The sequence below is a fragment of the Aythya fuligula genome, chromosome 15 (genome assembly GCF_009819795.1).
Source record: "Aythya fuligula isolate bAytFul2 chromosome 15, bAytFul2.pri, whole genome shotgun sequence".
In the NCBI taxonomy this organism is placed as follows: Eukaryota; Metazoa; Chordata; class Aves; order Anseriformes; family Anatidae; genus Aythya; species Aythya fuligula.
Window position 1 is genome coordinate 5,044,658 of NC_045573.1, and position 19,969 is coordinate 5,064,626.

At 39.4% G+C, this 19,969-nt stretch overlaps 1 protein-coding gene across 1 annotated transcript in view; it reads left to right on the forward strand.

Moving 5' to 3' along the window:
• Positions 1 to 19,969, forward strand: part of MAD1L1 (mitotic arrest deficient 1 like 1) — a 347,666-nt gene that overhangs the window by 4,594 nt on the left and 323,103 nt on the right. The window contains exons 5-9 of the mRNA XM_032197489.1: positions 740 to 864; positions 1,538 to 1,619; positions 2,842 to 2,972; positions 4,265 to 4,379; positions 5,310 to 5,371. Of these exons, the coding sequence (XP_032053380.1) occupies positions 740 to 864; positions 1,538 to 1,619; positions 2,842 to 2,972; positions 4,265 to 4,379; positions 5,310 to 5,371 (515 nt within the window). The remainder of the gene's footprint in view (positions 1 to 739; positions 865 to 1,537; positions 1,620 to 2,841; positions 2,973 to 4,264; positions 4,380 to 5,309; positions 5,372 to 19,969) is intronic.

Consider the following 19,969-nt stretch of genomic DNA (forward strand, 5'->3'; position numbering starts at 1 on the left):
CTTTATCCCATCGATAATGTTTAGCACAGCAGTTATCAGTGATAAAAACAGAGAGACAATGACAGCATGTGAGAGAAACTAAATGCATGTAAGAAATGTGTGAAGCAGTTCTATTTCTATTTTTTATTTCCATATCTATCAGTATGGAGATAAATCCTGCGTTTCTGTCTAGAAAGAACCTTGTGTTTGTCAGGTTTTGAGTTTTTTTCACTTTTTTTTCTGTTAAAGGGAGCTAAGTAATGACTATTTGAAACAAATCTCTGCCTGACTTTTTCTTTGGAGTTTAGAATTAAATTTTAAAGGGCATTGGCTTTAGATTTCTAAGGAAAGCATAATAATCTGTTATTTGGCTGAGGCAAACCCAGACATTTTCCATTTTGAAACGCAGAAAAAAATGTTTGGAATGTTTGTGGGATAATTTTTAGATTTAATGTGTATCGTTGTATATTGACATCTTTTAGCTTTAAAGTTCGATATTTCTCATGCCAGTTTGAGGTCACCTGCCTATTAGGTAATGGGAATAATGATTTGGGTACAGATGAAAGCAACTACATTTTTTTTTTTCTTGCCTTTGTTTTGAGGTGAACTTGAAGGTCTGAAGGTTTTGCAAGAATCTGGGATTGTGTCTAAAACCAGTTTGTGCTCTTTAGTTGGAGTAGTGACTTCTGTGTATTACCATCCATAATCTCCAGCTTGGAGACTCATAGGCTTTCTGTTTATTTTCTTTCCACTGATGCAGACAATCACTATATTAAAAGGGAAAATATCTGAGCTGCAAAGGAATATAATGAATCAAGAGATGCAGATGACAAGCCAAGACTCTCAGAAGCAAGAGCTGATGGAACAGCTGGATGTTCAACATAAGTAAGCAGGGGCTGAATAACTGTAGGGAGAAAAAGGCAAACGGAACTTCAGCCTTGTGCAGATGTTGTCACTCAGAAAACTTTCAACAGTGTTTGATTTCCCCTCTTCAAAGGGGTTCTTTGATCTGGATGTGCAGGTTATAACCGTTGCTTGAAACTAGCTCTGAGGAGCAATTTATTAGTACCTTGAGGAGGAAAATACTCAAGCTTAAAATCTGTCTCAGTTATGTCTCATGTTCATACGGGAGAGTTAACAGAAGGCAGGTGGGTGGGAAAGGCTAATCTGAGTTTTATAGACTGAACGGAACAAAAATGTCAAGCCATAAATCTCAGTTGAGGGGTACTTGAAAGGTACGAGTGTTTTTCCTTGCTTTCCTTGTTTTTACTTCTAATTTACTGTGAGTGTATATTTGTTGGTTTCAGAATGAAGGTGACTTGATTAGTATTTTAAAAATATTTTTCAAGATGCATCATTTCAGTAAAAATGTATCTTTTCTCTGAATTAGAGGAAGATACTGTGAGTATGTAGCAGCGTGAGATAGTATTACATAATAGTGCCATATACTTTGTTAGTGGTGGTTGGAAATGTTTGTGCAGCTGATACTTCTGCATGTGGCTTATTTCTGGTACATAATTCCTGGGTGCTGACTGTCTCTTGTGTCTACATCTCATAGAAAATGGCAAGAAGCTAATCAACAAATCCAGACGTTGCAAGCAAGCCAGTCCCTACTGGCAGAATATGAACAGAAAATTAAGGTAAGGAAATTGTGGCTTATATAAACCTTTAGTTTTTAATTTCTTCAATGTAAGAACAAAACAATGTTTAAAAAAAAAAAGCCTATTGCAGAAATAAAAGGTTAGTTTGTCATGTAAGAATCTGATCTGGTGGCCTGCAAGAACTGAGATTAGGTAAATCCAATCTCTACAATTAGCCCTAATATGATACTTTTCACCTTTGTTGTATCATTTCTTTGGGGAAGAAAAAACAAGAAAACAGCACACTTATGCTTTCTCTGAAGAGAGCATATCCTTATGCAGTATTCTGTCTGGATGAATGGTTTGTTTGATCTTGAGACCAGGGCATTATTATTCTAAAGCATTTTTTTTTTTTTTTTATAATGGTGGGGGATGAACCTAGCAGCTATGGTTAGTTTCTGCTTCCCAGAAAATCCTTCCTCTGGAGCTGGGCTTAGCTCTCTTAAAAACTGCAATTGCTTGCAAAGCTTTTAAAAATGTAGTGACTTACATATAAGTGCAGAGATGTTTTATGTCCTTTCAAATTAGCATGTAGGTTGGTGGGAGTGTCTTTGCCACTTGCTTTTTATCTTCCTGGGAGAGGCAGATGTAGAGAGTTACTCTGCTTTGAACAGATGCTGATTATGGCATTGCCTGTGGTTGCTGTAAAGCAAAGCTATTCTGAAAGACAATCTCATTTCTGATTTTTGTGATTGCAAGAGGAGACTTCCTGCTGTAGGCAGAACCATGGGAAGGAAAGGTGGGGAAACAAGGTGTCAGACTACATTACTGCTCTAAATAAATGTTGTTTCTCCCCATCCAAAAAAAAAAAATCTTTACCATAATTATAAAATGTGCATTTATGTTTCTTTTAATTCCTAGTACTTCAAGGCCATCCAAGTGCCCATCTTTATGCTTAATTAATGGAGGGATAGAAGACAAGAAAATCAGGGATTTAGCTTCGTCAGTAGAAGGGCATTTTATTGATTTTATTAGGATTACTTTTTCCTTAGGAATTTAGAGTTAACAGAAAAGTGTAGAGGAGAGGCCAGCCAAGGTGTTACAGTTGTAACAAGTGTGTGTCATCCCTGCTTTGAGCTATGGATTGGATTAGGTGACCAACTGAGGTCCATTCTACCTTTGTTCATCAAGTCATTGATTAAAGTTTAAAAAGCACAGCAGAGATGAAGTTCTTAAGGGTTCCAAGTTAATCATTGCTGTCCTCTTGTCATCTGTTTTCCAGGACCTGGAACAGAAGTTCTCCCAGCAGGAGCATGATGCTGTAATTGTCAAGAACATGAAGGTAGAATTGGCCCGTTTCCCCAAAATGGAGCGTGAATTGCGTCAACTTAGAGAAGAAAATGCCTACTTCAGGTGAAAGAAGGGTTCAGTTGTTGAGAGGGTTATCTTCTGTCCTTCTGTAGCTTTGACAATTGCACTATATGCACTTTGAAATCCCTTTCTTAGGCTTACATGGTTTACAGTGTGGCACGATGCTATACTTCCACATGGGAAACTTCAGAAGGAAGTTTAAATGTTTCGTGTAAATACTGCATATCAATTGAGCAGTGCTGTGATGGTTACTAGGTGAGAGGTTTTAACAAGATCTGGGCAATCTTCCTGAACACAGCAAAAGCCTCACAGAACAAATATTGATCATTTTGGGTGGTGGTATCTATGTATAATAACACCACTCAGTGTTTAAAGATAGTGATGAACTCTGTACAGGTTTGGGAAAGAAATACTTGTAGAAAGAAGACAGCTTTACATTTCTGTAATAGCTTCTACTGCTTAGTTTTGTTACCACTATTTTAAAGACCTCTTGTTCTAGCATAATGTTTGGGAAGTTGTTTAAATTCCTTAAACACTTTGATATAGCCCCTGATAGAGCAGACTGTTTCTGGCTTTCTAAAGTGGTAATTACTTTAAAAAATGAAGTTTATATGTACTATGAAATAAACATAAAACTTTTTTTTTGAAAATCGAACTTTCTTTCCATCTTTAGGTACATTTAGAAAAAAAAAAAACGTCTAAATTACATGATTGTCTGATCTTTCCAGCTTTTTCTTATGCTAAAATTAAGGAGTCTCCCTTGACTTTGTTCTTGTTAGTGTTTCATTATCACTTTTGTTTATTGTGGACTCTTTTCTCATTCTTGTTTTCGTGCACAAAATCATGGTATGAACAATGTAGAGGTCTATTTTTTATAAACAGTTTATCTCACAGTTGCACACCTCTATTAAGGTAAAAGCAAGCAGTCTCAATACTGGCTCAGCCATCACAGAGTATAAAAAAGCCTGAGTGTGTACCGCTTGCTGTGTTCCAACCCTGCATTCAGCCCAACTGAAGATCAGATTTGGAAGTCTTGCTAGCTTTCATGCTGTTTTGCCAATCAGTAAAGCTGACACAAAGCTTCAGGTTGTTTGGACATAATTAGGATGGTGCTTATACTGAAAAAATCCAGTTCACGAAAGCTGCTTTTTTTTTTTTTTTTTTTTGTAGCAACAGCTTTGCAGTGAAGGCTGTGGAAACGAGTCAGTTAAATGTCATAATGTCTGCACACTGTCATATGTATGATTCCATTGTAATTACATGTGTATCTGCAGGTTTGTGAGAGCAAATGGAATTGCAAGGTTTTCAGTTGTTGTTTTGTCTTTTCACCACAGGGAAATGAAAGAAAACAATGGATTGCTTAAAGAGGAGGTAGAAGGTCTTCAAAGAAAACTGGAACGCTATGAGAAAGTCCAAGCGCAGCTAGTGACTGTTGAATTGGAAAATGAGGTGAGGAGCTAGGAATGTTTGGATGAGCAGAACGGCATTTCCTTTGTTGCCTGTCCTTCCTGTCTCGTAGGCTCATCCTGTGTTGTCTTGGTTCAGATGTGTGTTGTAAGTGGTGAGTTCAAGCCAGGCATTCCCAAAGTTAAATGTCAACATGAGGGAAGCTATGACAGTGAGGGAGAAAAAGGCAAAAGGAAGTCTGCTGCTGAGCCGAAGGTTGTCTGAAATGAACGTCTCGTTGTATTGTCTTTTTTTTTTTTTGCCTTGTTTTCTTCTGCTGGAAATGCCTCTTCTTTTCCCTTCTCCTTTCTTTATTAAGTTCTACCGAAACCTGGTGTTACTGAGCATGCATGTAGTAAGAACCTTGATACCCAATTGCATTGCTGCCAAAGGCCAGAATGTGGTCTCAGATGACTATAATTGTCTTGTCTCCATCCCACCATATATCAAACATATATAAGTCAAGAGATCAACCTAAATGTATAAACATAATGATTTTACAGACTATGCTGGTGTCTGGTTTTAGATAGCATGATCTGGTACTGACTGAAAATAAGGAAGCTATAGGAAAAATGGGAAGAGAAGTGGACAGTTTAATTTGGCTGCTGAAGTATCAATGTTGAGATTGAAACTTGTTTTCTTCCTCTCTACAAACAGTCTAGTCTACCAAGGTCTAGTACAGTGGTAGTAGCTCATAGAGCTGGATAACAGAGAGAGCTGAAGCATAGGGTGGGTTCCATGTGGCACAAAGTGTTGGTGACTAAGAAAATGACTGAGGGCAGGAGAATAACAACCCAGGTGTGCTAGATAAGAAGATACTGAAATCCACGGGTGGAAAACATTGAGTTTGAATGAGAATTATGAGAAAACTGTAAAAAATGAGCCGTTAGAACATGCATCTGTCTCAAACTTTTCTTTTGCTCTATACTTTAGAAACTTCTGGGAAAATTAAAATGCTGGGAGAAACTGGACCAGAGTACTGGCTTGAACATCAGGTATGCGCTCACAGCATTGGAGGTAAAACTTTTCAACCACTTTCCTTTCCTCTTAGTCATCGGGACACCTGAAGTATGTTAATCATGCTTTCTTACTGTCTCTTCCTCATGTGGAAGCTCTTCCAGTACTTAGTATAAATAAAAAGAGCAGTAAGATAACATCCTGTTAAGAAGTATTTTTCACCAAGGCAGCTTGACAAGTGTCTCTGGTGACTGCAATTAATTGCGAGTTCTTTGAACTTCTTGCATATAGCTACATTTGTGTTTAGGTAGAGATTCTGCTTGCTTAATAAGAAAACTTAGAGAATTGTTTGATGTGTCCAGAGAAATGAATGAGGTTACTTGTGATAAATTATTATAAATATGTTTTCTTTGAGATTTGGATATCAAAATAAACTGCCAGATCACGTTTTGACATTTCTTCCTTCAAGTACCTGACTAGATTAACGACTGCTTTTTTATTTTATCTAATAAGAAATGGAATAAACTCATTTTCTTACAAATGGAGAAAAAAAACAAAACACCCACCAAGCAAGCTACCAACTGGTGCATTTTAAAACCAGCTAGTTAAGTAATGGTACACAAAGGCAACTTTTTGACATCTAGAACATTGGACCAGCTTTTTTAAAGGTCTCTGGTATGTCTGTGGTGTAACAAAGGGCTGGAAATGGTGAATCTTCTGATATTTTTTTTCTTCCACTGCAGAAGGTTCTCTGCGTAGATATGGTGTCTTTGTGTGTCATATATTTCATCACTGTTTTATTTTCTATAAATATTTGCATTATTGTGCTAGATGTAGAGATGCTTCTTTAAGAAATGTTTTGATATGAGCAGTCTTGCACAGGCTGCCTTTAATATTGGTTCATGCTCTGAGCTGCAGCATGTACCGCAAAACCTAATTATACCAATTGTTTCTTTATTACATTCATTCCACGTGCCTGATTTATATCTGCAGACTGCTGGGATTATTTGGAGCTAGGAGTGTTTGGATATGCACCTATGGTTTGGGCACGCAACTGCATCATGTAAAAGACACTTGTGTTCAACAGGGGAAAGCCCCCTTAAGTTTCTCAGTGTTTTGTCTTTAATGGGGATAATGAAACCTTTTCTAGAGGCCTGCAGGTAGATAGCATGCTTGAGATTCTCTCCAGCTTCTGATGAGGATACATGCATTTAGATGAAGTTTGAATTGTGCTAAATCTCCAATGGCAAAGAATGGACAGAAATAGTATGAATCCTTTTCACAAAACTTGTTCCATCAGACAGTGGAGTAAAAGCTTTTTACTTACCTCAAGCTGTTAAAGGTTTAATGAGGTAATTTCACAGTGGGAGAGAAATGGAACCAAGTGATTCTGCCTGTTGAAGTCTAATAACTCCTTCATTTAAAATCAGAATATTCGCTCTAAAGTGTTAGGTTTTTGATTGGGCCATATTGTTTAGTGCTATTAATGGTATCTTCTCATTCAGAAAAGGGAATTGCTCTTGAGGGGAAAAATCATCTTTTGCATGCAATTGTAGCAAGTAGAACTGGGTGATTACCTCCCCATGCTCTTTTTTTTTTTTTTTTTTTTTTTTTTTGTTGCTCAGACTTCTTATGGCATGAGTTCTGTTCGTTTTTGGTCAGGAGTATGAAGATGAGAGATCACTGTCCTAGTCAGGTTCCTGGCGTATGCTGTAGGCAAGAGCTTGAGGAAAAATTAATCGCCCGTCTCACAGTAGAAAAAAATTAAGAAGTTGGATGGTTGTTCCAGAGAACCAGGGTGATGTGCTGTTTGCTAATAACTAGATCATCAAGGAAGAAGGGAGGGAGTGCATTAGGACTTTTTATGTTCTCTTATCACTTTTTTCATTGGTACAGAAAATGGAAGGGAAGCATGTACAGCCTGTGGCATGTTAGGAGAGGATGTTTTTTCATTTCCTCCAGCATTTCCACAGGGCTTGTTCTGTGTTTCCACTAGATGTTTTTTGTTCACTGATTGCCTAGTCCCAGCAGGCTTTTTGTCAGATTGGCTTAGAATCAGATTTGTGAGTCTAATTTTATGTAAAAGCACTTGGAAAGAAGATGCAGCTTTGAGGAGTGGAGTGGTAATCCTACTGTTTTAGTACTATTCTCTTTTTGGGAACTTTGAAAGAGCTAAGTGTTTTATAATACTTTACCTTTTGGGAAAAAGCAAGTTCATTAACAGTTTACTCAAAGGCTATATTTATGTTTGCCAGTTCTGGATTCCCTCCCATGGCAGACGGTAAGGGAATGTACTCAGTTTCTTCTGCTGGGAAGCTCCTAGGTTTTCCCTCCTGCTCTCATAAACTTTGGGGGCAAAGACTGCTTATCCATTTTAGCTCTAGAGCATACGAGTGTGTTTGCATTGCTGTTGTGTAGTGTTCTTTCCAGAATTTGCTCTTGGAATTATACCTGCCGTACACAAATATTGCATAATACACTTGTAAGCTGCATGGTGTGCAGACAAGAAAATAATATGTGCCATATGTATATATGTAGGGTCTGTGCATATACATGATGAATCCACATAATGTTTTTGTTTTCAGTTATATCCTCCTGATATCTTGATCTTTTTACTGCCTACTTGACAGTGTAGTTGGCTCTAACTTTTATCTTGGGTGTCATTTTGTCTATAGGAACCCTTCTAAATTTTCTTTGTATCTGTTACTGTTACACTGCTAGCAAACTTTGTACGCTTCTGATCCATCATTCTTGATTGTAGGATTTGTAAAAGGAAAGACAATGTTGTGAAATTCTTGTTTTGTGAATAGAAGGTCCTTATATTTGAGTTTACTCTTACTGAGTGTGGCTGTTGTTTGAGTCTGTTGTTAGGAAAGAGTTATGGTGAGAAAGCAAGCTTCTCTCCTCTCTCACTTTTATTTCTACAAAATATGGTATTTGTGTAGTTGAGTTGTTGATCATCTTTGATGAAGAACCAGGCAAATCTTAACAGACATAATTCTTTTCTCAGAGTTGCACTTCTAGCTTAGACGTTTTCCAGGTAGTTTCTTGACTGCCATTTGCAACATGTATTTAAAAGAAAATTATTTCTGGAAGGCTGTCTAGGTGTGTGAGGAGAAGGGGGGTGGTTTATTCTGATGACAATGTACAGATCCATCCACGAGATGGCATCCTTTCTCCTGCTGCTGGAGGAAGCTGGCTTTCTGCTTCAGACTAGCAGCCTCAGCCTGGTGTAAAAAAAACAAAACAAAACAAAACAAAAAAACCCAAACTGGCCACATGAAGAAGACTCAGCTAGTCTAGTAAAAATCATTCATCTTTGCTATCAAACCTTTTGAAAATGGCTTAATGCAGTGTACATAATCATTGTCTTCATGCCTTCTACTTTTAGGGTATTGGTATTAACATGATATGAAGATTTGAGCATATATTCTCTAATGACTGTGCTTTTTCCAACCAACTCAAACTTTATATTTACACCACACATCTTTCATTTCATCTGGTTTAATAGTTGTTTAATAGCTGTTGCTGCTCTTACTTCCTTTCCCTTCTGTGGCATGTAGAAGATACCCAAATACAAAACGAGGGTTCTTGTACTATGAGCTTTTCATCTAAATAACCACTTTTCCCCCTGCTTCTGGTCTGTTTGGCTGTTGCCTTTGTCCCCTAACGGATTAGCCAGGTGATGGTGCTATCCCTAAACAGACACACCCTGCACTGCTGAATGATGCAAAATGATCTGCAGCAGATATGTTTTAAAAACGAGGTGTTTATTAAGTCAGATACAATAGTCACTGGTAGCAGCTGACAGGGATTGATGCTGAAGTTGTCTTTGTTATTTATCTATAGTGGCAGAAGATTGCAGGTTTTCAAAGGCTGAAGTTTTGCTGAGAAATGTAGCAAACTTGTGGAGATGGGCCACAGGCAGCAGCTTCAGTATTCAGAGAGTCTAAATATATTTTTTGAGAGAATAAATATTAAAGTATGTTTTTTTTTCTTGTTGGTACTGGTTTAATTGGAAGCATTGACTCTTGAATTTTTCACATTTTCACCTCCTGGTTTCAAAGATCTTTGTATAGACAGCACAGTTGTTTATATCAGTGATAGCTTTTCATATTAGTGTGTAATCAGTGATTGGAAGATGATCATGTATATTGATAATGAACTATTTAGGTAGGTCTTTCCCTTTTTTAGGCACCATTTTCTATTGGAAATAGTATTGTCATCTCAGGCTCGGGGGGGGGGGGAAGTGTGTGCGTGGAAAACAAAGCAAAAGGTTTTGTTTATATTACTCTTCAGAATTGTTTTCTTATTTTCCATGCCTATCACAGCGAAGCAAGGGGGAGAGAAATCAGCTGTCATTTTTGGAGGTGTCATGGAATACAGTACAGACATTAAGGGTGAGGCTCACATAGCAGAAAGGAAAATACATGTAACGTGCTTGGACTTCTCTGTGCTGCTCAAAGGCAAGGTCTGGACCTTCTTGAGTGGCATCTACTACAGTTTTACTGGAAGGCAGGTCGTGGGCCCCTGGTGCCTGCCTGTGGTGTAAGGCTGACTTTGGAGAGCGCCTACAGTCGTCGTTCAATTTGCAGGGGTAAATTTAGTTAGCTTCAGCGATGAGATCACATTAAGCTGGTGGAGCTGTTTTGTGTGCTTGCTGTCCAGGCCTGTAAAGGGAAGTGCAGATTTGACAGGAATCGAGGCCAATGCTTAAGGACCGTTTTCACTTAGTGAAGCCTGCCAGCTGCAGGCAGCAGACACTGATCTGCTGACCTGTCGCCTAGAGCCAGAGAAGTGAACCTGTTAATGCTGACCTGGTTTTCTTTCTGAAACATCTGTGGGCTGGCTGGCTGACAAATCTTGGGGACTAGCTTCCTGCGATGTCTGAGACCAATTAGGAAGAGGAGATAGTGTGAATGTGTATGCATTTCCTCTCTAAGAAAGGGTCTAATTAAGTGGCAAGCATCTCTATTTAGTACAGTGGTTAGCACAGTTGTAATTTGTAATTACACAGGTGCTACACTCAGTACGGGAAGTCCTTCTATGCACATTCTGCTTTTGGAGTTGGGGGGAAGGGAGGAGAGAGGGAGGGAAAAGGGAATCAAATTCCTTGATTCTGCATTTAGTGGTGGATTAGTGCTCTTTTTTTCAGTGAATAGGAGAGAAGGGAGAATATTGGAGTTCTCTACTTTCCTTTTTGAATCGTGATTAACTATGCTTAGCTACTCTGCACTCTCTCCCATCCAAGGCATTGAATATCTTTGCAGTAGTGAATGAAGCTCATAATCTTCTTTTTTTCTCACAAGGTAGTAATTTACCTTTCTCTGAATGTCCATTATGAATAAGTGGTTGCTGGTTTAAAAAAAAATCTGTTGACAGCTATACAAAGCAGTGCATGTTGAAATAATTTGAATTGCTCATATGCGTTTCTGGATACTTAATTAACTGCAACCAATCAAGGCAAGACTGGGGGGTTGCTGTTGCTAGTTCCAGCAGGGCCATAATGCTGGCACAGTTGTTCCATAGTCAAGGATATATTTTTATTGGAGTAGCCTATTGTAGCCCTGTGGTCTTTTGTCACCAATCAGACAATTAATCTGATTAAAAGTGTTTGATGTTGGCTGTAATTCTACCACTGACTTTGAACTTAAACTCTAATTTCTATTTTTTTGGTCATTTTTGCCCAAGTTGGATAGTGGCAGATCCTTTCTTCCGAGTTGAGTCTCTAATTAGGAAAAAAAGAATTGACGTGGTACAAGGAGATAGAAACTTCATTTTGTGCATCTAAGTTTTATGTAAATAATTGTAATTTACAATCTGTGGACATACTGAAAATTGCACGACTGCTGTTGACAAGATTCCCAATGTAAAACAAGCTGTCTCATCACAGTGGGAATTCCCTGGGTACCAAAAAAAAAGGAGATAAACACTACATGAAGGGAAACCAAGCCAAAACAAACAAATAAGTGTATTTACAATAGAAAGTTTCATAGTTGCAAGGTCTCACATGACCTCATGGAAGGATTATCTGCTGTTCTCCTCTGTGGACACAATACTGTAACTTAGAGTTATTTTTTAAAGCTTAATTTTGGCATAAAAATCTTAGCCTTCCACTGAAGTTGGAGGTTTAAAAAATGTTGAAGAATTCACTCTGTGAACAGGGCAAATGTATGCAGGTTGCTAATATCCCACAAAATACCTCAAAATAAGGATTTCTGCTGGCTTCTGCTCAAGGATGAACGTTGTGTGAATTTCTCATGCACAGTGCTACCAGGACAATTTAGGCTCAGCTTACAGCAGTTCCACCACTTCAGTCCTGTGGGGCTTCTGACTCAAGTGCCTTGTGAAAAATGAGCTGTTCCTGCCCGTTACTTTATGGTTCTTTTAGCCGTGCAGCTGAAGAGGTGATCCTGCATAGCAAAAAGCAATCTAGAATGGAAAATGGATCGGCTTTCATCCAGGTCAGGTCCCTGCTTGCTGGTGGCTGCGGAAATACCTGTGCAGTTCCGAAGCAAGGCAGAGGAGTTGGGAATGAACAGCCAGGATTGGAAGGGCTGGTGAGGAGGATCTTTGTTTATTTAGAACCAAGTCTTACGTGCTTGGTATTTTAGGACTTAGTATGTCTAAAAGATGTAAGTATTGCTTTAGAAGCATTTAAAATCTTCTTGAAGGAGAAGTGCCTGAACAGTTTCAAAGGGAGCCTTTGTGTTTGGAAAGTGAGGTAGAAGTTTCAGGAGAAAATTTATTGCAGTTGTCTCAAAATAAGTGTGTATTTATTGAAGCCACCATTCTCTACAGAGGCAACCACGGAGGAGGCTGTTACCTGTTGAATGTGGCATTCAGCCTGTGCTGGCCTATTGCGCTAAGCTCTTCTGTTCTCCTGTATCATTTTATGTTCGAATGTACGTTATTCTTAACTTTGTGCAGTGCCTTAGGTTTTAGATTGCCTTTATAGAATGCTTTTCATGTGGTGGAGAGAAAAGTTTCCTTTGTCAACTCAAAACCTGAAGCTGTGGTTGTCAGAGTAGCCACAACATGGTTTTGGGGGACTTCAGGCCAGGCTCGGGTTTTGGAATAGATGAGTGTAGGTCAAGTTAACGTTTGGAGGCCTGATGTCAAGTCTGTGCTTTAGCACAGGGTTTAGTCTTCTCCCATCCCGATGGTGTTTAACTTTGTTTTAATATGGCAGCCATGTGTCCTCTTCTCATAGATTTCTTAGTGTAGGTCTGGTCCTGCCAGGACTTCACTGAAATGCTGGGCAGTCTCCTCCCCTATAATTTTCCTATCCAATATTGATTTTCTCCCCAAACACCGTACTTTTCTGATGTTCAAAAATACCAGTTTTCTTCATTGACATTAATGCTTTTATTTCCATTTAAATATATCAGGTCTTGAGGCTAAAGGGATGACAGAAGTGTGTAAGATGTAATGGGTCAGCACCTTACACGTAGGCAGACAGGCTGTAATGTGTAATCAGAGAAATCAGAGTAATAAGTAAGCAAGCTCACATCAAAAATACATCTGTCCTTTCTTTACATTTCAAAGCCCTGTGAGGAGTGAGAGACTGGCTTTCTAGGAGCACAGATCTGGCATTCTGGAGACAGAGAGAACTGTTGGACACCAGCACGTAATCCATCTTCTGTGTCGAAGAATAATTTAGGGAACTGTGGTAGATCGCCTGCAGGAACTGTACTGAGAATAATGAAATTACTGAAACGATGGGTGATTCTTTATTTTGGAAGTGCAGATGATGGTAGACTTTTTTTATTTTTTCCTTTCCCCTGGAAAATATCACTTATTTTTCCATTGACTGTTTTTTATCAGATTCTACAGTATTGTCCCAGCTTGCATCGAGCTGCATTTCCCAAACCAATAAGCCTAAGGCTATTTTTCTCCTAGGTATATAAGTAGTTTTAGAAACGTGTGCTGGTGTTGCCTCCTGCATAGCAGGTGCTTTGTTTCCCACTGGAAACTCACTACCAGGTGCTTCATTTTGCATTGCTGCCATATTTCTTGCAAGCAGTGTTTGAGATGCTGTTGAAAAACATTTGGGTAAAGGTAGCTTGCTTTCCTCCAGCATGTAGTGACCCATGTAATGTGTAAATGGCTTGAACTCAGGTGCTCACTCTGCTGTGAAGGAGAAGCTTTCAAAAGCACAGACACTTTCACAAAGAGCCACTTTCCTTACATTAAGCAGTCCTGTTTCCCTTAAAGTGAAATTATCATTTAAATAGCAGAGACTAATCAGCAAGGGGATGGTTTGCTACTGTCAGAGGGCTCAAACGCTCCTGCTTGATTTTTATGCAGCCTCTCATCTTGTCATCTCCACACACCCAATAACCACTATAATCTCTAGCTCATTTTTAATTTTACCTTTTAATTTCCATTTTAGCATCTTTCCCTGTTTCAATTCTAAATCTTCTGCTGGGACTGTGGCCGTACTGTGCCTTCCTTCTGCTTTAGATGTGCAGTGAATTACACTTCATCTATCCCCAAAGTTTTGTTTGTGCAGGGACACTTTCACAAACAAGTAAAAATAGATGCTGTACCTGCTTACTGAGGATGCCTTTGTTTTAGCATAGCAATGCCCTTTTTAAAAACCCTTTTCAAAATATACAGGCCTCTTCTAAATAAGCACAAACAAAATACTCCTGTAAGTATTCATACTCTTGCATTGTGCTACTCCCTTGTAGCAGTGGGCCTTTATCTACAGGGCAAGAAATTTACCTCCACCACTGGATCAAGGTGTACCAAGATGAGTCAGACTAACGTAACAACTTTCTTTGTCTAGGAAATTGATTATCTTGTCAAGCAAAACGCAATTTAATTGGACTTGTAACATTTGATCAAGAGAGCCATTTGGGAAAATATAAACCAAGCATGAGAAGATGGAAATTAATAGAAGAATCATGGGGTGTATAAGGAATTGTTTAAGCAGCAATAGATTTAGTATTGTTGAAAGAAAAATACAAGGATAAGCAGAATTTCTCAAAGATTAGCCTTAGGATATGCTTTACTTAATATTTCCATTAATGGTTTTGGTGCAAAAAATTGGTATATGCTGATAAAACTTGGCTAATGATGCCAAGTTCAGAGGATTTATGAATACTCAAAAGCTGGGTGTGCAGAACTGAGTGACCCTAAGGACTGGAGTAATGAAGTGGGACGAAATTCAGTGATACAAAACACAAGGCTACACTTATAAGCATAGTTTGTAAAACATAGCCCGTGCAGTAGAAGGGACTAGAAGAGAAAAATAGTAAAAACTAAATGCAGAAGATGTTGCTGGTGGGAGCTGGAGAGCCCCGTGCACCAGTGGAGACTAGAAGGGCTGGCCTGTTATAGCAAAACCTGGCAGGAGATGTAATTGCTGCTAAGAAACAGAGAGGTGGAGGGGAGGAGAAGGGAGGGAGAGGAATCAATACCAGTGAGAGAGATGGAACCATCGATGCTGAAGATTAACATTGGCATTTAAATCAAATCTCTATAGCCTCACAATAAATACAACTTAGATGGAGGTTCTAACCTGTGGCAAGACTGCTCTGGATGCAGCTTCCAGTGGAGTCAAAGGTACACAAATTACCACGAAGTTGAAGCTCCACAAGGTTATGAAAGAGATCACTTAATTATAGAAAGGTACTTCACAGTACCTACATTTAAACATCCTTTTCAGTCTCATGTTTGCATGAATGTGTATGTACCAACCTGTCAGCACGGGGATGGACTCAAGAATGTGAAGAATAAAGTATTTTTAGTTTGGAACTGCAGAGATTTAATATCAGGGTTTTGAAAACTGCAACTGGGGAAAAAAATGTTTTTAGTGAATAAATGTAGGTCGTGTTCATCCTTCTGCCCACGTGCTGTTTGTGTACAACAACGTGCCCTGATGTGGACAGGGACATGAACTGAGAACAGCTGACCCTTGCTCGTGTTGAGAAATACGCAGTTTACTGGAAAAAATGTGCTGAACTATTAAAAAGACCTTATCTACCCGTGTAGATAAGACAAAAATATGATCTGCATCAGCTCTCGTGCTTTTCTGTACCAGTTTGGTGCAGGTTATCTTGTTGGTGTTCTGCAAATGATTTGCTTCTGGTTAGTACTTAACCTTGTCAATGCCTGGAACAAGGATTTTGGTGGTGGCTGCGATGGTACCGCTTTAATCATTTGTCTTTGGTTTGCCATCAGGGCACAGGGGAGTTCTGTACTGAATCAGCCAGTGAAGTTCTAATTTTTTTGTTTTTAATCCCACTTAGTAGGTATCTAGTGCAGCAGCATCAAGATGGGGTGGGAGAAAAATGGAAGCGTATGAATACTGAAATTCAATTTTTTCAGCATCTTTACAATGCTCCGACAAGCTAGCTTAAATGCCTTGTGATATTGTTATGTAAGCCTTGTCCTTAAGCTTCAGTCTTTTCTCCCCTGGGACCTCTTTGCCAGTGAATATTTTTGATCAAAGCAGGTATTTACCTGGGCTATATTTTTGTTCCTCATAAGCTGTGTTATTAAAAGGAGTATGCTTGTAAAAATACATTTGCTTGTGGATTGTTTGGAGAGAAAAAACAAACAAACAAAACCCTCTCTTCTAGTAGCAAAAGCACTGCACATTTGCAAACTGTTCTTTGAAAGATGTGGTGAACTTGAAATGTTTCTGTGTTAAAAGATTAATGTTGTAAGTGCCTCAAGGTTCTCTGTAACTAGCTGTGATTCTGTAAGTGTATTTGTTTCTTAAAATAATTTACAGCACAGAAATTGCTATTTCTGTGTATCAGATTGTTGGATCAGGTTGGTTACTGATGTGTGTCTGGTGCAGTGTTAGAGACAACAGAATCCTGGTCCAAATAAGACCCAAGTAATGTGCAAGATGTAAAGCAGACTTCATGAATGAAGATTAGTTAACTTTGGTCAGCATGAATTATACTTAGGTATAAAGAATTTTATTTGGTGTCCTCCCTGTTTTTAGTGTGAAAACTCCTGTAAATGGGAGGCATTATGTATTATGTGCATAGAATAAATAGAAAAATATTTTACTTTGATGCTCTTTCAGTTGCATTTCTTTTTAATTTCAAACAATATGTAAGAGTTATAAAGCATTGCACAGAGAGGTGATTCATAAATTACTGCTGTTTCTATAAATGAAGCCTTTCTCTTTTGCGGATTCGATTGAGGAGATGAAATGGAAAGCACTTTTTGTCTTAACCTGTGATCCAGTTTTCCTGTGTGGCTTCTGCTTCCCGTTGCTCCGTAGTGCTGATGTACTGAGCACTGTGTGCTGCGCAGGTGTGTTGGCGTGCATCACTGCTCTCCCTGAGCTGGCGAGGAAGAACCGCAGGAAGAACAGCCTGACGTGAGAGCAGGCACCAAACCAGGCCCTCGTGAGAACTGGGCTGGGATAACTGGAAAGATTCCCATTTTGAAAGCAAAAATGGGGAGGTGCTGGGGGCTCAGTGGCTAGGTAGGTTTAGTAAACACCTGGAGCTGGTTACTGGCTGGAGGTTATTTTCAAGGTGCTGCTGGACAGCTGAAATCTAGAGCTAAGGCTGTTCTCAGGCACAGCACTGAGTGGGGCTAGAACAGCATGAAGGAAACAGAGCCAAGGCTTTTCACCAGGAAGAAGATAAAAACACAACTATTCAGCATAGCTAAGGCAGGTGAGGTGGACGTGTATGGAACCTTCTTTTCCTCCCTGCCACAGAAGTAGGATGCAGGGAGCACGTTGCTGAAGCTTATTTGTGCAAGTTCTTACAGTGTATAATGTTAATGCCTCGGGGCTGCTGGTGCACCGAAATGTGTTGTGCACACACCTTGCTCATCAGCTGGCAGTGAAGTGCTTCTCCTCATGAAGCCATGTCTGTTACAGAACAGCATTCTTGTAAGAGGATGATAAATTATGGAATAGTGTGTTAGAAACCTCTGTACATTGCAGCAGCATTAGACTTTTGCTGCCTATCACTAAAAATGGAATTGGGATTTAAAAATAAAAAGGGGGGAGCCTGACCTTCCAACATAGGTGCAGTTGCAGCTTTTCTAGAAACTATTTACTTGATATCTCGAGCATCTATTCTCTCTTTTTCTAGTACTACTTTGCCTCTGTCCTTACCCGATTCCTTTTTCCACATTATTCTCAACTTTTGTCAGCAAAGTTAATGGTTGCTATGCCTCTTGGTGGGCAGTGATGGGCAACTATTATGAGAACCATTTTCTAGCCCATTTTTTCTGAAATTGCTTTTGAATTCTTGTTACTTGTTTATACTCTCTTCCAGGGATATTCGGATGTGAGTAACACATCAGGCTCTCTGGAAGGGTGTGAAAGGAAGATAAATCTATTGGATAGGAAGGTATATGAAATTCTGGATTTCCCCTAGTTGACCAAGCTATATTTTTTCCTGCTTTAATGAAACAGTCATTCTTCCTGTGGCTTTCTGAAGCTGTTCTGTAAGGGCTTGACATGCAACTAATTTTCTAAGAAGGGCAGAAATAGAGTACCTGCCTTTGAGAATGTGTTCAATATCAAGATCCTCAATTAGAAAAGTCATCATCAGTTACCTTGGACAGGTTTTGGTGATACTTTGCAGCTTCTGTTATTGCCTTAGTTCGGAAGGTAATGCTTTAACCTAGTTAGGATTTCTTTAACTCAGTTTTGCTAGTGCATTTGTGAATAACATTTCTGTCTGTATGCTCTTGGTATTCCCAGAGTTAAAGCTTTTTGTGGCTTCAGGTGGTTTTCTGCAAATTTAACAGCCAAGGTTGATGGCATCAAGCCTGTTTTGTGACAAGCCTTTCATTTTGGTCTGATGCTTTCCAGTGCAACTTTGGCAAAGACATCGTCTGCCTTCTGGATAGCTGGCCCACTCGTCAAGGTGACGGAACACCTATCGGCTTGCCTGCCTGCCTGCAAGTAGCTGGCAAGGGGAAATGCAATTGGCACTTCATAATAACTGATATATTTGGAAGGCTGGTGGAGAGGAAGAGCGAAAAAGTGCTCTGAAAGTGGGTGTTTTTTTCTTTTTTGTTCCGATTGGGTAGACATAGGACTTTGGAAAATGTGTGCGCTCCTGTCTATATGGCTGATGATAGCTGCTAAAGATATATGTGCCATTTCTCTATGTCAGTCTTTTGGCTGTAGTTAGGTATTTAAAATGGCTTTTTTGGTAAAATATTTGTCCTGTATTCTGTACTGCTCTGTCCAACTGTGGTGTGTCTCTGTGAGTAGAGTTTGGAGGGTACGGGTTAAACCTGTAACTTTGCCTTAGTCAACTCTTCTGGTTTATTTTATGATGTGTGTTGGTTAAGTGTCTGTCACAATTGACTTTCACCATATGATGTTAGTAGTTAAATGCCAGACAAATCTGGTAATAAGATCTGCACTTCTGTGCCTGAGATTGACAGATGCTGATGTGTTTGACATAATCATATGCTAGTTTTTTGAGGAGCTGGTTAAGCTGATGCTTAACACTGGGTACAAAAGTCCTGCATAAGGCTGAAGGACTTGACTGTGCAAACTATAGCGAGGCAGAGTTAGTCGTTTGTGATCTGCATCTGTCATCTGGGCATTTACCTATATGTATTAACGTTAATATTTTTCACAAGTTATGTTGTCCATATTTGTATAATCCCACACACTTGTGTTGCTCCATAAGGAAGCACAAGACGTTCCCTGGGCCAATGTGCTGATCCAAAAAAGATAATGAGAGAAAAAGGGCAAGGTAAGGCAGCTAGGAAGGAATCATTAGTGACCAAGAGCAAGGCAGAGATGAATTGCCATGAGAATTGAGGTCAAGAGGATGCGATGAGGTGCCATGAGATTTGAAAATGGGCACGGTTCCAGGGGAAGGAGCAGTATGAAGGAGGCGTGAGGGTGTGCAGTGGCTACGAAGTATTTGGTCCTTCAGAACTGAAATATCAGACAGTTAGCAGAGTTTTAAGACCCATATCAATCTGTGGGTGTTGTCTGAGATGCCTCTGGTATGAAGCTGAGATTCAGACCTGTAGTACAGGGACTCCACCACTACATGGGATTTGACAAAATGATGCCTGACAGCAACCTCACTGATTGCCTTGACTGCAGCATCTCATGATTTAAGGAACTGTCTCTCGCCGTTCTGTACCTGATGACTTGGGGTCATTAGATCTGTATCTGTTGCACCCTGCATTTTCCACTTCTAGGGAATAACTGCCTTCTCCTCCACAGGCTCCTGCGTGTTGGAGGCAGCGTGAGGGCCGGGGCTGCCTTGCTGTTGTGGCAGAGCTGCAGTTCCCTCCTGTCTGCACAATAAGCTTTGTATCTGTTTGTACAGTAATGAACTGCTTTTGTTTCCTTCAGAAACGTGCTCTGCTGTCTGGAGCGTTTCCATTTACAGACAACCCTTGCCAAATTAATTTTATTTAATTATCTCCCAGGGCTAAGCTTGAATACATTTTGTGTTAAATTCACCGTTTCTCCCTCTTCTGAACGAAATGGACTTAATATCCTTGTTAAAATCTGATTAAAACTAAAATTGAGTTTTTTGAAGTCTGATTAGCCCATGAAATGGAATTTTTAAACCTAATTATGAATGGATTTGCATACATTTTTAACACCATTAAAAAGGAAGTTGAAATATATTTATTAATGGAATCCTCTGCTGCCGTCT